Here is a 14,287-nt window from a genome sequence, read left to right as displayed (position 1 = left end):
TCATTTCATAATAGACATTTACATAGGTGAGTTGGCACGTAGTTGCCCATAAAGTTCAGTTATCCAGATAGGAAGAGGACATTCATGTCCCATCTTGAAGGGGATGTTGGTGGGGGTACATAAAATCTCATGTATGCGCAATGAAGAAGAGCCGAGCAGGGTAAGGGAGATGGTGAGCGACAGCAGTGCCGCTCTAGGGCGGCAGGCAAGGGCCCCGGGAGGAGGGGGGATCTGAGCAGAGATCTTATGGGGGACAGGAAGCAGCTGTTACAGGTAGCTGGGGGAAGAGCATTCTAGGAAGAGGGGTGGGTTCAAACTGTTTTGCCAAAAATGGGGATCTCTTCCTTAAGGCTGAGACTTCTGTTTCCAGCTACCTGTGTCCTCTCCATCTGGATGTCCCCATAGTGGCCCAAAGTCAACTTGTTTCAATTTCTCTTCTGTTGCAAGCCTGTTCGTTTCCTTCTTATTTCTGTTATTCGTGCCCCACTCTTCATAATCACCTAGATTGAAATCCTGGGGTTGTGTGTACCTAGCTAACTAGTTGTGATCACTTTTCTTCCACAAATGCTCCCCACTCTTCTCCACCATGTCTGGAGTCCAGGCCCTGGATTCCGGCAGCAGCCTCCCCACAGGCTTCCCTGCCTGCCGCGGCTCCCGCTTCCTCATCTCCGGGACACATCTCCGGACGGCGGGGGATTTTCCTTAGGCAAATTTCCTGTGACTCCATTCTCTGCTCAAAGTTTGAGCCTCTCCTATAAAGTCTGCAGCCCTTGGCCCCATACCTCACCTCAGGAGCTGCCTCCCTTCCAGCCTCCTCTTCCCACGCTCCTCCAAACACATCTTGGTTGGATTCTTGGCACCTTCCCAGAGACAGCCCTTCCTCTCCCGTCTTCATGCCTAGATTCCTGCTATTTTCCTCCTCCTACTGAAATTCAATTGCCACCTCTCCCACTGCAGCTTCTCACTCAGCAGAGCCTTCTCTTCCTCTGACCTGTAAAGTTCTATTTGCACCACTCCCCACCCCCACTGACTTTTTCAATCATACGAGCACCGTAACATTGAGAGGGAATTGAAAATGGAAAAACAGTCATCCACATTCCCATTTCAACAAGTGAGTTCACATTTGGATATTCTGTTCTAGTTGGCAATCTGCAGGCATATTTTTACATAATTGTAATCACAGTAGACATGTAACTTTTTTTTGCTTCTACCCAACATTGCCCCCCCCCCCATATACATGGTCTTTTTTTAAAGTTGTAGGTTCACAATAAATCAACAGGTATCTCATTTAAGGACACATCTCACAGAGTTGAGGTACTACAACTTATTAAACCGTCCTGGCACTAAACATTTGGATGGGTTCTGTTTTTAAGCTGTTATGGACTACAAACTATGTGAGGGGGGAAAGGGTGTGTTAAGTCTTCTCTGTATTCCTAGCACCTCGCAAATTACCTCAAACAATATTTACTGGGTGGATGGATAAATCAATAAACAAATGCACACAATGAACATCTTTAGGCATAACTTATTTTTTCCTGTTGAATGTTTTCCTAGGACATATTTTCCTGGGATCAGTGAGCCAAAGAGGATTAATATCATGGTGGGTGGGCATTGCACATTGTGGCAGATTATATTTTTCAAGAATGGCCACATCAATATATGAACCATCCTACGTGATACAATGTAGGACCTCTCTCCATTGACAGGGGTGGCGTGGGGGTTTAGGTTCCCTTCCTTCAAAAATAGTCAGTCTTTGTAGCTGCCTTGATCAATACGATGCAGTGGAAGAAATGTGGAACTTTCCAGCCTAGGTTATAAAAGTAGGCTTCTGTCCCTATCTCCCCCACTCTTTCTCATGATAGTTGCTCTTGGAATTCAGCTACCATGTTATGATGTGGCCCAGGCCACATGTGGAAGCCCCATGTGGGCCTTCTGTTCATATTCCATTCGGCTCCCAGGCAACAGTCAGCATCAACCACTAGCCAAGTGAATGAACAAGCCTTGAGATGATTCAGTCTTCCAGGCCCCCCAGGAGAGAGATACTAAGTGATTATTTTTGTTTGGGGATGCTTTGTTACACAGCAGGAGTGACTGAGCACAGCCCCATGTTGTGTTCTGAAAGGGTTGTACCAATTTGTAGTGCCACCCGCAGTGGAGGAGTTTGGCAGTGGAGGAGTGTGGCCAGGGGGCACAGGATCCCACTGCGAGACAGACTGAGGGTAGAGCTTGGTTTCCTCATCAGAGAAAGCACATTTCAAAGCAGCAGCTCAGAAAACACATCATGTGTCCAATTAGACACATACTTAAACCAATCACAGCGTTCCCAGTCCTCACACCTCGCATCTACCCCAATACAGCTCCAGCCATGTCAGCTTGTTAAATGCCACCAATTTTGCACCCAACTAAGAAACTACTAAGGTGTGCATCTAGATGGCCCCCTCCCCAGCCCACCTCCTGGCCGTATACATACTCTTTACTGTTGAATCCATTTCCATAGAGCCCAACAAAGAGGAATGCATGGAAATGTACAACAGGCCCTCTAGCCTTCCTTTCTACAAGTTAGGTCCTTGCTTCTTTTCTTTTTGGCTACACTTACTGGCCAGAAAGCTCTCTATGGTCTCCAGCATGGAAAACACTTTGAAAATCCCAGTCCTAAACAAGAAAAGGACTGCTTTTCAAGTAGATTCTGTCTACTTAATCTAATTGTTGATCTAGCAAATATTTCCTGAGCATCCCACATGCACCTGCCCTCCAGGACCTGAAGGAAGCCTCAGTCTAAGAGAAGCTCCATCATTTAGAAGAGTTCCTTGTGTCCTTGGCACTGCCCCACTGTCATACCTACCAGGGCAGGGTCAGGAGGGCGAGCTAGCGAGAGCTGCAGATCTCTCACCAACAGAGACTATTGGGGGCAAGTGAGTGGGGAGGAGCTATGTGTGGGGAAACCAAGTTCTGAGGTAGGAAATAGTAGCAACTTACTCAGAAATACAGTAGTTTTAATGAAAGATACCTTCTCTGGAAGGAATATAGTGTCTCACTTAAGAGAATCCATAATTCTAGGATGTGGACTTTAGCCTCAAGTTCTATCCAAGAACTTGCACTTGATCTAAGTGCAGTCTAACCACAACTTTAAGGTAGTTAGCTCCAGGAATTTTCAAGATGGCTTAAAAAAGACTTTAAAGAACTCATACAGGGATCCCTGGGTGGCTCAGCGGTTTAGCGCCTGCCTTTGGCCCAGGGCGCGATCCTGGAGTCCTGGGATCGAATCCCACGTCGGGCTCCCGGTGTGGAGCCTGCTTCTCCCTCCTCCTGTGTCTTTGTCTCTCTCTCTCTCTCTCTCTCTCTCTGTCTAGCATAAATAAATAAATAAAATTTAAAAAAAAAAAAAAAAAAAAAAAAAGAACTCATACAGAACATTTAACTGGAAGCAAAGCATTGTGCTGAATTTACCTTTAAGAGTAGTTAACTAACTTGAGATGGAAGCCATGTAACACCTTTTCCAGTTCCCAGGTTTGGGGGCTGATGATCTAAAATCAGACTTGCTTCTGTCAAGTCTCACATTCCCGAGTTAGGTGGACGGCTGCTCTGCCCCTCAGGCTGTCCAGGGGATGATACCCCTCCTCATTAGGAACACAAGGGGGCCTTTTTATGGAGCTGGAGCTCAGTAAGCTAATGCCTGTAGTCTGGGCCAAAACTATCACAGAGCTGCCTGATTCCAGTCTACACACCATGTGTTTGAAGAAGAATCATGCCTGGCCGCTGCTCCTGAAAAAACAAGTTTTGCCCCCAACAGAGCAGATCACCACCTTCTGACTTTCCTCCTATGGGATGCAGGTCATGAAAGCAGAGTCTGATTCAGGGCTGTTATTTTTTCCTTCTAGTTTAGAAATGGGAAAGGAAGGAGAGTGTTTTCTTGGTAGACCAGAAAGCCCAGCCTTCAAGGGCACAAGGGCAGCACTGTCTATGCTGGGGAATGGCCAAATCTGGGATGGGGGAAGGAGGGCAGGAGCAGGAAGCAGATCCAGGTAGGTGAGGGGCGGGTCAAGGCTGTGAGGATCTCGTGTTCCATGAATGAGAAAGTTGCTTGACAATGCCAGAAGGGCCATTTCCTACTTTTATACTAATGTGCAATCGTGAGACTTAAAAAAAAAAAAGATTTAGAGAGGAGAGTACACACAAGTGCGTGCGAGTGAGTACTAGTGGGAGGGGCAGAGAGAATTTCAAGTGGACTCCACAGAGTGAGTGAGGAGCCCCACGCAGGGCTTAATCTCATCACCCAGAGATCACAACTCAAGCTGAAACCAAGAGTGGGACACCTGACTGCACCACCCAGGTGCCCCTATTTGGAGGCCTTTTATACAATTTTTTTTTAATTTTTATTTATTTATGATAGTCACAGAGAGAGAGAGAGAGAGAGAGGCAGAGACACAGGCAGAGGGAGAAGCAGGCTCCATGCACCGGGAGCCTGACATGTGGATTCGATCCTGGGTCTCCAGAATCGCGCCCTGGGCCAAAGGCAGGCGCCAAACCGCTGCGCCACCCAGGGATCCCTGGAGGCCTTTTAAAGCCATATTTTTCCCTTTATCCAAAACCACTGTCACTCATTTTTTTTTCCTTTTAGCTTCTCAGTGATCTCTGAATCAGAATCAGTGGAAAAGGTAATTGCCCTGCCCTAGTCAGCTGACAGAGCTCAGCCCATTCAGGCTAGTGGCTCCTTCAGCCAGACTGACTTTGGAATATTCATTTTGCTCTGGGGGCATTAAAGGATTTAACTACAGTTTTAAATTTAAATTACAGCATCCACAGCAGTGCCTGGGATCGTCCACATGGGGCTCCACGGTGAAATGTCCCTGGGCGGACGGGTTCCTGTGTACACGCCAGCCTGCTCTCTGTACATATTCTGCCGTACTAGATTCTTCTTCCTAACCCTAAGAATCCACAACCTGTTCCCCTGATCAATGAAGCTCAGTCTGTGTGGAAATGGAATTCCTGATGACCTTCTAGGGATCCTAATCGATATGTGGTTTGGAACTAATACCTAACAACCCTCTAGACTCAGCAGAAAGCCACTGGCATACCCAGGGAGATGTGGCAATGTCATCAGGGCCCAAGAAGCACCGGTGCTGGCTGTGTAAACTCCTCTCATTTTAAGTGGGAAGCCCCACCCCCCAGATCCTTCTCCAAAGCTTTCTTGCTTGAGTCCAGTCTTTTTTTTTTTTTTTTTTTTTTTAAGATTTTATTTATTTATTCATGAGAGATACGGAGAGAGATGCAGAGACATAGGTAGGGGGAGAAGCAGGCTCCCTGCTAAGAGCCTGATGTGGGACTGGATCCCGGGACTCCCGAATCACGCCCTGAGCCACCCAGGTGTCCCTCGAGCCCAGCCTTTTGTCGCTGCCCAGAGTCAGGGGCAGCAGAGGTTGAAGCCACCTGGGGAATGGGTGGACCCGGAGCCCCTCGCAGTGGACCCTGTGACATTTGGGACACTGTGCCACTAAGCGCAGCAGCCTTGCCCGAGCTCACTGAGGAAGACCACCCCACCCCAAGAGGGCAGGGAACCGGCTGTCATTTTCCTGACACCCTGCTCAGACTGCCCTGCTGCTATCTAGTCCTGGGGCTTCCTCCTCCTTTCCCAAAGGTAGTTTTAGCCACTGTCAAGTCCTCCTGATCAGCAGGACAGCTCAGACTAGTAAAAAAGTAAGTTCTTTGGGAGAATGAGAAAAGATAGGAGGCCACATTGTTAGACTAAAAGTCACTCCTGGGTCTATTGCCATGGCTGCTGAGTGCCAGAAAAGGGGCACGGATCCAATCACCCTGGGGGAGAAATGACTGCCAGCTGGAGTGGTCAGGACTGGCTCCAAAAAATAGCAGGTTTAATCAGAGTGAAGTCTCAGGGCAGGGGCAGACTGTAGAGGGGGAGGGGGCTCCCCGGAGAGCGCTCAGGATAAGCAGGAGGAAGCATGTAGAGGCCAGCAAAAGCAGCCTGCTTGGGCTGGTGCCAAGGATCTGGGAGGATGAGGCTAGCCTGGGGCCAGATTGTGGGGGGCTTTAAATGTCAGGCTAAGGAATTGATCAGGGGAATGAAATGATCAAACAGGTGTTTTAGGAAGATGAATTTGAAGAGAATGTGCAGGATGAATGGGAAAGTCTGGAAGCACGGCAACGATTAGGAAGCTGTGAGATTAATTAGGCTGTTGTAGTAGTCCTGTGTGAGTTGATAAGGGTGTAAATGAGCACAGTGGCAGCACAAACGGAAAGGGACAGCTGCAAGGGACATTGTTAAGGAAGAATGGATGAGGTTTGCAGCCTGATTGGATTGGGGACCCAGGGAGCTCAAGGAATCAAAGATGATACCAGAGTTTGAAGCGTGGGCAACTGGCAGTACAATGAACTGAAAAAGAGGTTAGAGGAGCGAGCTGGTTTCAGCAGATGTGAATTCAGTTCCAGCCACAGAGAGTCTGCAGGACATCCAAGTGGAAATGTCTGACAGGTCAAAGGAGATAACGCTACCAGAGTTCAGGCGAGGCGTTATGGTGGCTGATGGATTTGGGCATCAAATGCATGCACAGAGGTGTTAAATGAAGTTGTAGAGTGAATGAGATCTCTAAGGAAAAGCAGAGACAGTGAAACAGAGGACCAAGACTGACCTTTGAGGAATGTCCACAATTAAAGGATTTATATTCCAAAGTTGAGTTTAGAAGTGCCACTCATATGCTGCACATCTTCACCATTGAAATATCAGTGTAAAGTGTTCCCATATATCAGCAGTTTGAGGAAGCCGAGCAGTATAGTATTTTTATGTCTCAGCGGAAACTAAATTATAAACACCTCGATATGCTCCTAAAACAAATTTGGCTGAAGAAAAGGCTGATATTCATAGAGGAAAGAAAAGATAAATGATACAGTGAACATAATCTAAAAGATTGGTGGATTTGATCCCACAAGAATGAGTCAACCGACGAAAAAAAAAACTTGTGAAAATATCCTATAAATAACATTTAATTAGAGAAAAGTAGATATTTACTCATTTTAACACAAAGACCAAAAAAAAATTCCCATATATGCAGTGCACTGTCTTACTGAAGTGGGAATTCTAACTAATTCATCAAAGTATTTTGAATAGGGACACTTGGGTGGCTAGTGGTTGATCATCTGCCTTTGGCCGGGTCATGATCCTAGAGTCCCGGGATTGAGTCCTGCATGGACTCAATAATTTTCCCTGCATGGAGCCTGCTTCTCCCTCTGCCTGTGTCTCTGCCTCTCTCTCTCTCTCTCTCTCTCTCTGTTGCTCATGAAAAAATAAAATCTTTTTTTAAAAAAAAAGTATTTTGAATAAAGAGTAACACTAAAGTATAAGTTGGCTCAAACATTTGTGAAGACTAGTCAATAGAGGAAAGCTACCCAGATCATAGTAACCACACTAGACTGACAGTATGCAAACAAAACAGCTTTTTTTTTTTTTAGTGTGGATCTCTAGGCTTTTCACATGTAGATTTCCTGTATATGGTATTTTCTTGACAGTCACTTACAAAATAAAAATATTATAGCTTTGAATTTTTGGACTAAAAACTGTTTTGTCCTATAAAGAAAAAAACTTTTTGTCTTTCTTTTGTGTTATTTAAAATTTTCTTCTCATTCCTTTTAATAAATATGCAACCGAATAGTTTAACAGCATAACAATTGTTACTACATGACACCTTCAATAACTTTTGAAATAGATTTTAACATATTCTTATATTTAACATGTTTAATTGATATTTTCTTCTAAAATATCATAGCAAACATATTTAACACACACCAAAACTAGTTAAAAGAAACTTCCTTTCCTTTGGATGTAAGACTTAAAAAACAGGAACTGTTTGAAGAACAGAATCTACAAATGATTAAAAATAGGCTGCATATACAGGACCAACAGGCAGTTACTCAGAAGATGCTGGTTTTAGTTGTTTTCAGGTTTACATAATGTGATAGAAACAGTCTCTAATATGTCAAACCAGAAAACAAATGCAATTGCTAACTAGCTTTAGAGATACTATATAGAGATATATAAGAAAATAGTCAAGCAAAACTCACAAACTTAGTCACTTCTTACTCTCCAGATATTCTGAACACATCTAAAAAATTTAAACAGATATTGTACGATCTTAGAGAACTCTTAAAATAATACAATATTATGGAACAGTCAAACTGAGTTATTAAAACCAAAGCAGCCATTTCTCGATGTCTTCAGCCTTTTAACCTAAGGCCCCAATAGTTTAACTCTATCAGTTACATTCAATCCAAGAGTTGGCTTTTTTAAATGCTGTCAAACCTCTTTCAATAATACTTAAAAATACATAAGGACTAATGCGTTACTTCGAAGTTTGCCTCTTTTCTTTAAATATGGGCCTTGGGCTGACTAGTACAACAGTGGTTAAGTACAGAGATAAAACAGCTGAATTAGCAATTTCCTCTTTTCTTTTTAAGTGTTTACACCAAAGAGTGCAACCAAAAAAACAATTTCTGCAGGGAAAAATCAGTTGGATGGTTCTCCTTTGTAGGTTACAATGAAAAAGGACTCAAATTTCTCAATGCAGGGAAATTGCACTGATTTGGACCAACAAATATCTGAAGGGTTGCAGTTTTATAGGCAACTGAAAAATCTACAAGGTAATAAAAAAAAAGTGAAAGTAGTGTCTCGTGGTGTAGAAGATACAGGACATACTTTTACAAGGAAGTTTCTTAATAGCTAATTTTTCGTTAAATCTAAAGAGTCTGTAACACACATATGTATCTTATTTCAAAAGAGCCAGTTACTCAGAGATGCTTAGATTCAACTTCTTCTGGTTCAGTCAAATAAAAGTCCAAATGTTTGGAATTACATGACCCACTACTCGCCAAAAATCCACAAAATATTCACACCAGACAGACCAAGATTAACTCTCCTATAAAAAGAGAGAGGGAAAAAAAAAAAAAAAGGTTTTAATGGAACTGATTGCCAAGCATTTAAGGTCTTTTTTCAAATAATGAAAACAAGAGTCTTGACAAGGAACACATTATTTAATCTATGACATTTAATGCTAGTCTGTAATGAGTTATGCTACCTATGGTATATCAGGTGAACCCTAGTAAATAGTAAATGCTTTCTTAACTGTGCTTAAAACCCAAATTTAGAACAAATGGACTAACTGGGTATGAAAAATTAATTTTTCAGTGGATCTCAATTACTAATACACCAGATAGAGTTAACTCAGTAATTTTAGCAAGATTAAAGTAAAAGTATCGATTAAAATTTTAAAATAGAGGATATAAGGATGCTAGGCCTCTAATTAGAGAACGTTACCTATTCAACTTGAATTAGGAATTTACTACTCTGGATGCTTTGGTGAATTTGTATGTGGGGATTACTGATACAGTGCAAACTAAACCCTACTGTATGTAACAAAAAGAAAATTTTACTTTTACTCCAGACTACTATATCATGTTCAAAGTACAAAGGGAAGAGAGCACTATAAGCTAAATTACTCATCTAACAAAGTAAGAAATGAACCTCCAATGTCTCTACCTGAAGAATCAAAAGAGCTACATGCCTCCTACGTGGAACTATGAGAGCAGTACTAGAAGACAAGTCTAAGTGAGTTGCAAGTGGTTGCCTTCAGTGGGCTTGCAGAACATATGGATTTGCTTACTTCTGTCATGAATGTACAGCACTACTGAACTTTTAAAATTATAAGTAGTTGTCAGTTTTGATAAAAAACTTAAAAAACATTACATATCATCTATCTATCTATCTATCTATCTATCTATCTATCTATCTATCACAAAAAGGCCTTTCAAAAAAAGGTAATATCTATATTAACTATTTTTTCCCATTTCTTCAAGGAACTTCTTCACCCAAACTGCAAATGATCGGGGGTACCTGGCTGGCTCAATCGGTGGAATGTGTGACTCTTGATCTCAGGGTTGAGTTTGAGCCCCACATTGGGTGTAGAGAGTACTCAAAAAATAGAATAAAGTCTTAAAAAAAAAAACTGCAAATGTTAAATCTCAATTTGTTAGAAATCTTGTTTAAATTTTGGCTTCTTTGTGTATGAGGCTAAGCATTTTTTTGTGTTTATCAACCATTTACACAATACTCTTCTGTGAAAGTCTTTCAGTCTATGACCATTTTTTTTATATTTTCTTTTCTAATGAATTTATATATGCTCTTTATATATGATGGATATTAGCTTGGATTTGCTGTATGTGTTGCAACTATAATACTTTATCTCAGTCTGTCATTTACCTTTAAGTTTTATTTATGGTTTATTTGCTGAACAGAACACTTCAATTATTGTGCAGTCAATTCTGTCTAGATTTTTCCCCCCTTTTGGAAGTAAAACATTCATCTCATTCCAGTAACTGCACAAATATCTGGCATTGAATTGATAATGTATTTGGAACAATCTGCTACTTTATGGGCATGATTCCAAATGGACTATATTTGAGCCACTTGCTTATTTCCTTTAAGTTACAGGATAGTTTTTAACCATTTGATTGTTTTAGAATGTATTACAAAGATTAATCGATCATATTTAAAAAGTTAATTTCAAAGCTTTTTTCCCCTTGGTTCAGGAAAAAAAATCTCAAATAAATAAAACATATCAGTTTTAGTTTAAAATGTTTCTTTACCACATGTAAGTTGCTCATTAAGAGAAGATAAGTACTTCAAAAATTGTATTAGTTTTTTTTGGCCTCCAAGTTAAGTTACTATCTCAGTAACTTTTTAAAAAAAGATTTGAGGGATCCCTGGGTGGCGCAGCGGTTTAGCGCCTGCCTTTGGCCCAGGGCGCGATCCTGGAGACCTGGGATCGAATCCCACGTCGGGCTCCCGGTGCATGGAGCCTGCTTCTCCCTCTGCCTATGTCTCCGCCTCTCTCTCTCTCTCTCTCTCTGTGGGACTATCATAAATAAAAAAAAAAAAAAAAAAAAAAGATTTGAGAGAGAGAGTGAGCAGGGAGGGGTGCACAGGGAAAGAATCTCTGATCAGACTCCCCGTTGAGCACAGAGCCCTATGAGATGTGGGGCTCGATCCTACACCCATGAGATCATGAACTGGGCAGAAACCAAGAGTCAGACACTTAACTTACTGAGCCACCGAGTAGTCCCCCACTAAGCACTTTTATCTTATTCTATTTTAAGTAAACTCTATGCCCAACATGGGGCTTGAACTCAGAACCCTGAGATCAAGAGTTGCATGCTCTACTGACTGAGCCAACCAGGCAACCCCACCCAACTAAGTACTTTTGAAGTTTTTCCATTTTTATGCAAATGACAAACTGTATATGGTACTCAACACAAACTTTGTGCTATCATAACAAATCATTTATGCATCAAAATGTCAATTTGGATCTACAGGAAAAGAGAAAATTCAATTAAAACCAAACATTTGGGGGATCCCTGGGTGGCGCAGCGGTTTAGCGCCTGTCTTTGGCCCAGGGTGCGATCCTGGAGACCCGGGATCGAATCCCATATCGGGCTCCCGGTGCATGGAGCCTGCTCCTCCCTCTGCCTGTGTCTCTGCCTCTCTCTCTCTCTCTCTCTGTGACTATCATAAATAAATAAAAAGTTTAAAAAAAAAAAAAAAACCAAACATTTGTTGCTAATTTAAAATATTTCTAAATTAATTCTTCACTTCAAAATAGCCTTTCAGAAAACAGGTGAAGAATAAAATTATAAAACAATATATATATATATTTTATAAAACAATATATTTATTCCATATTTCAAATACATATGTATGCACATATTTATAACTGAATACAGATGGAAAGTTTAGGAAAAAAATCTGTATTTGCTAAATGGAAGAATGTCTAAGACCTATTGTGAGGTTAAAGAGCAGGGCACAGGGACGCCTGGGTGGCTCAGTCAGTTAAGTGTCTTTGGCCAGGTCATGATTCCAGGGTTCTGGGATTGAGCCCCATGTCTGGCTCCCTGCTCAGCAGAGTTTGCTTTTCCCTCTGCCCACCTCCCTGCTCTTTCTCACATGCTCTCTGTCAAATAAATAAAATCATTTAAAAAATTAAGTTAAATTAATCGAACTCTAATTTAAAAAAAAAATTATATATATATATATAAAAGAAATTAAGTTAAATTAAAATAAACAAAAAGCAGGGCACAGAGTATTATGTTTGGGCATAATATATTTTTAAAAAATATTTTATTTATAAAAGAAATAAAAAATAAAAATATTTTATTTATTTATTTGTCAGAGAGCGAGCGAGAGAGTGAGAGCACAAGCAGGGGAAGAGGCAGGCAGAGGGAGAAACAGGCTCCCCACTGCACAGGGAGCCAGATGTGGGACTCAATCCCATGGCCCTAAGATCATGACTTGAGCTAAAGGCAGATGCTTAACTGACTGAGCCACCCAGGCATCCTCACAATACACTTTTTAAACAAAATGAAAAATAAAAACCAAAATCAACTTATTCCCAGAAAGTAGCATATAAACATACAACTGCTAACATTGGGTACTTATAGGGAGTGGTATTGAGAGGTTGACCAGAGGAGAATTCTCAATTTCTAATTTATATACTGCTATATCATTTAAGTATTTGTATACTGAGCATGCATTAATTTTGCAATTAAAAAAAATAAGGAAAAAACCATGTTAGTTTAGATGTTTCACAGAAGTGAGTCTCCTACTTAATCTTTCTTACATTAAAAAATATATGATAAAAGAAGCTAAAAGATGTTATATTTGTTTATAAATGACTGCTTATGTCTTTTAAAAATCTTTGCATCTAATATGTTTAAGGACAGGAACTTGGCTTTCTCTAAAGCAATGCTGTCCAATAAACTTATATGATGTCAGCCACAAATGCAAGCCACATACATAACCTAAGAACTGGAGTGGAACCCAGATGTTTTCCACTCCATGCCTTTCCCCTCACATTTTCTTAACCTCAGGTTTTTAGACTCCCAGACTTTGCATTACCAGGCTTCCCCAGCTTGAACTGCAGTCCACTTTCTTCAAAATATTATTTGATACACTAAAATTTCGAATCACCAAAATGACCACCCAATAATTTTGAATTTATAATAGTATGTGAGCTGCATTATGACAAATTTAGAGTAACAAAGTAATGAACAATTTCAACTGACCATTTTTCCATCCCACTTATATGGAAAGAGTGCTGACTCAATCTCTTTGGAAATATAAAACATTTTACAGAAGACTTTGTGTCTAATATGGCATGGCTTTTGTTTTGCTTTTACATTTTAAAGTGGCAAGAGCCTGATATAGATCTCAGAGCTGTTTCTCTGAGGGACTCAACTATAAAGCCAATGATGTGGTCCAATGGCCTTCTCAACAATAGGGAAATGGAGGTCAGTGAGGAACAAACAGACTTGCCCAAGTGAACAGACTGTTTAGTGACAGAGCTGAGTTTGCACCAGAAGCCAGATCTCTTGTTCAGTCAACAGTCCTTACAGTATATGATGCTGCCTTCTGCAGAATCTCAACACAGGAAGAAAAACGGTAAATAAAGCACTTGTGTTTTTAAAGCATCAATACCTACCCAAGCATTCCTGACTCTTTGGTCTTTATGATGTAAAGAAACATTAACAATGTATGAAACATATTATTTCGGCCCTGGAACAAAGACAAGAGACGCAAAATTTAAACCAAGCCAAATAAAACATTATGTAAACCAAACAAAAAGAAACAGATCCTATCAATTCACATTCTACTAACTCAGAATTCCGTGTAATTCAGACTTTCATTTGCATGAACTTGGACAGAAACTTCAATAGCCCAAAATATTAACATTTACAAAGTTGAAATATTAAACTTGAAAAAAAAAAGGAAATTAATATTCTCTTCAAGGAATTCGATGGACAACAAAATTCAGACAGTGTAAAATTTCTTAGTAAAGAAGCTGATAACAACAGTAAGTGCAAAGGTCATCAGCAGAACTGATGTTTGCAGTCAAGAGTAAAATACCTGAATACAAATGTACACTAGTACGATAATCTTTTGTATCAAGTATTTTGATAATATATTTTTTAAAACCTTGAAAATACTCTGTAACCTAGAATTCTACTTTTGGACTTTAAGCTAAGAAATTACACAAAATGCAGATAGCTATATCCATAAAGATGAATACTCAGCAGTGTTTATGATAATAAAGAATTAAAACATTCAAAATGTTGAACAATAGAGAAATGATTGAATAAATTATGTTACAATCTTATGATAAAGTTTTTTTACAGCTATTAAAAAAGTGTTTCTATGGAAGGTTTTTAATGAAATGGAAAATTACGGTTTTTT

The 14,287-nt window shown here is 40.5% G+C and overlaps 1 protein-coding gene across 3 annotated transcripts in view; it reads right to left on the bottom strand.

Annotated features, from left to right (window-relative positions):
* Positions 1 to 6,980: 6,980 nt before the first annotated feature.
* TMEM209 (transmembrane protein 209) overlaps positions 6,981 to 14,287 on the bottom strand; it is a 30,238-nt gene continuing 22,931 nt past the window's right edge. For all 3 annotated transcript variants that reach the window (XM_025471640.3, XM_025471638.3, XM_025471639.3), the window contains exons 14-15: positions 13,536 to 13,609; positions 6,981 to 8,921 (exon numbers count right to left, since the gene is read on the bottom strand). In XM_025471640.3, the coding sequence (XP_025327425.1) occupies positions 8,867 to 8,921; positions 13,536 to 13,609 (129 nt within the window). In that variant the 3' untranslated portion in view covers positions 6,981 to 8,866. The remainder of the gene's footprint in view (positions 8,922 to 13,535; positions 13,610 to 14,287) is intronic.

This window comes from Canis lupus, chromosome 14, assembly GCF_003254725.2.
Source record: "Canis lupus dingo isolate Sandy chromosome 14, ASM325472v2, whole genome shotgun sequence".
Classification (NCBI taxonomy): domain Eukaryota; kingdom Metazoa; phylum Chordata; class Mammalia; order Carnivora; family Canidae; genus Canis; species Canis lupus.
Note: the sequence above shows the minus strand (reverse complement) of the source record. Positions and strands in the feature narration are given on the sequence as shown.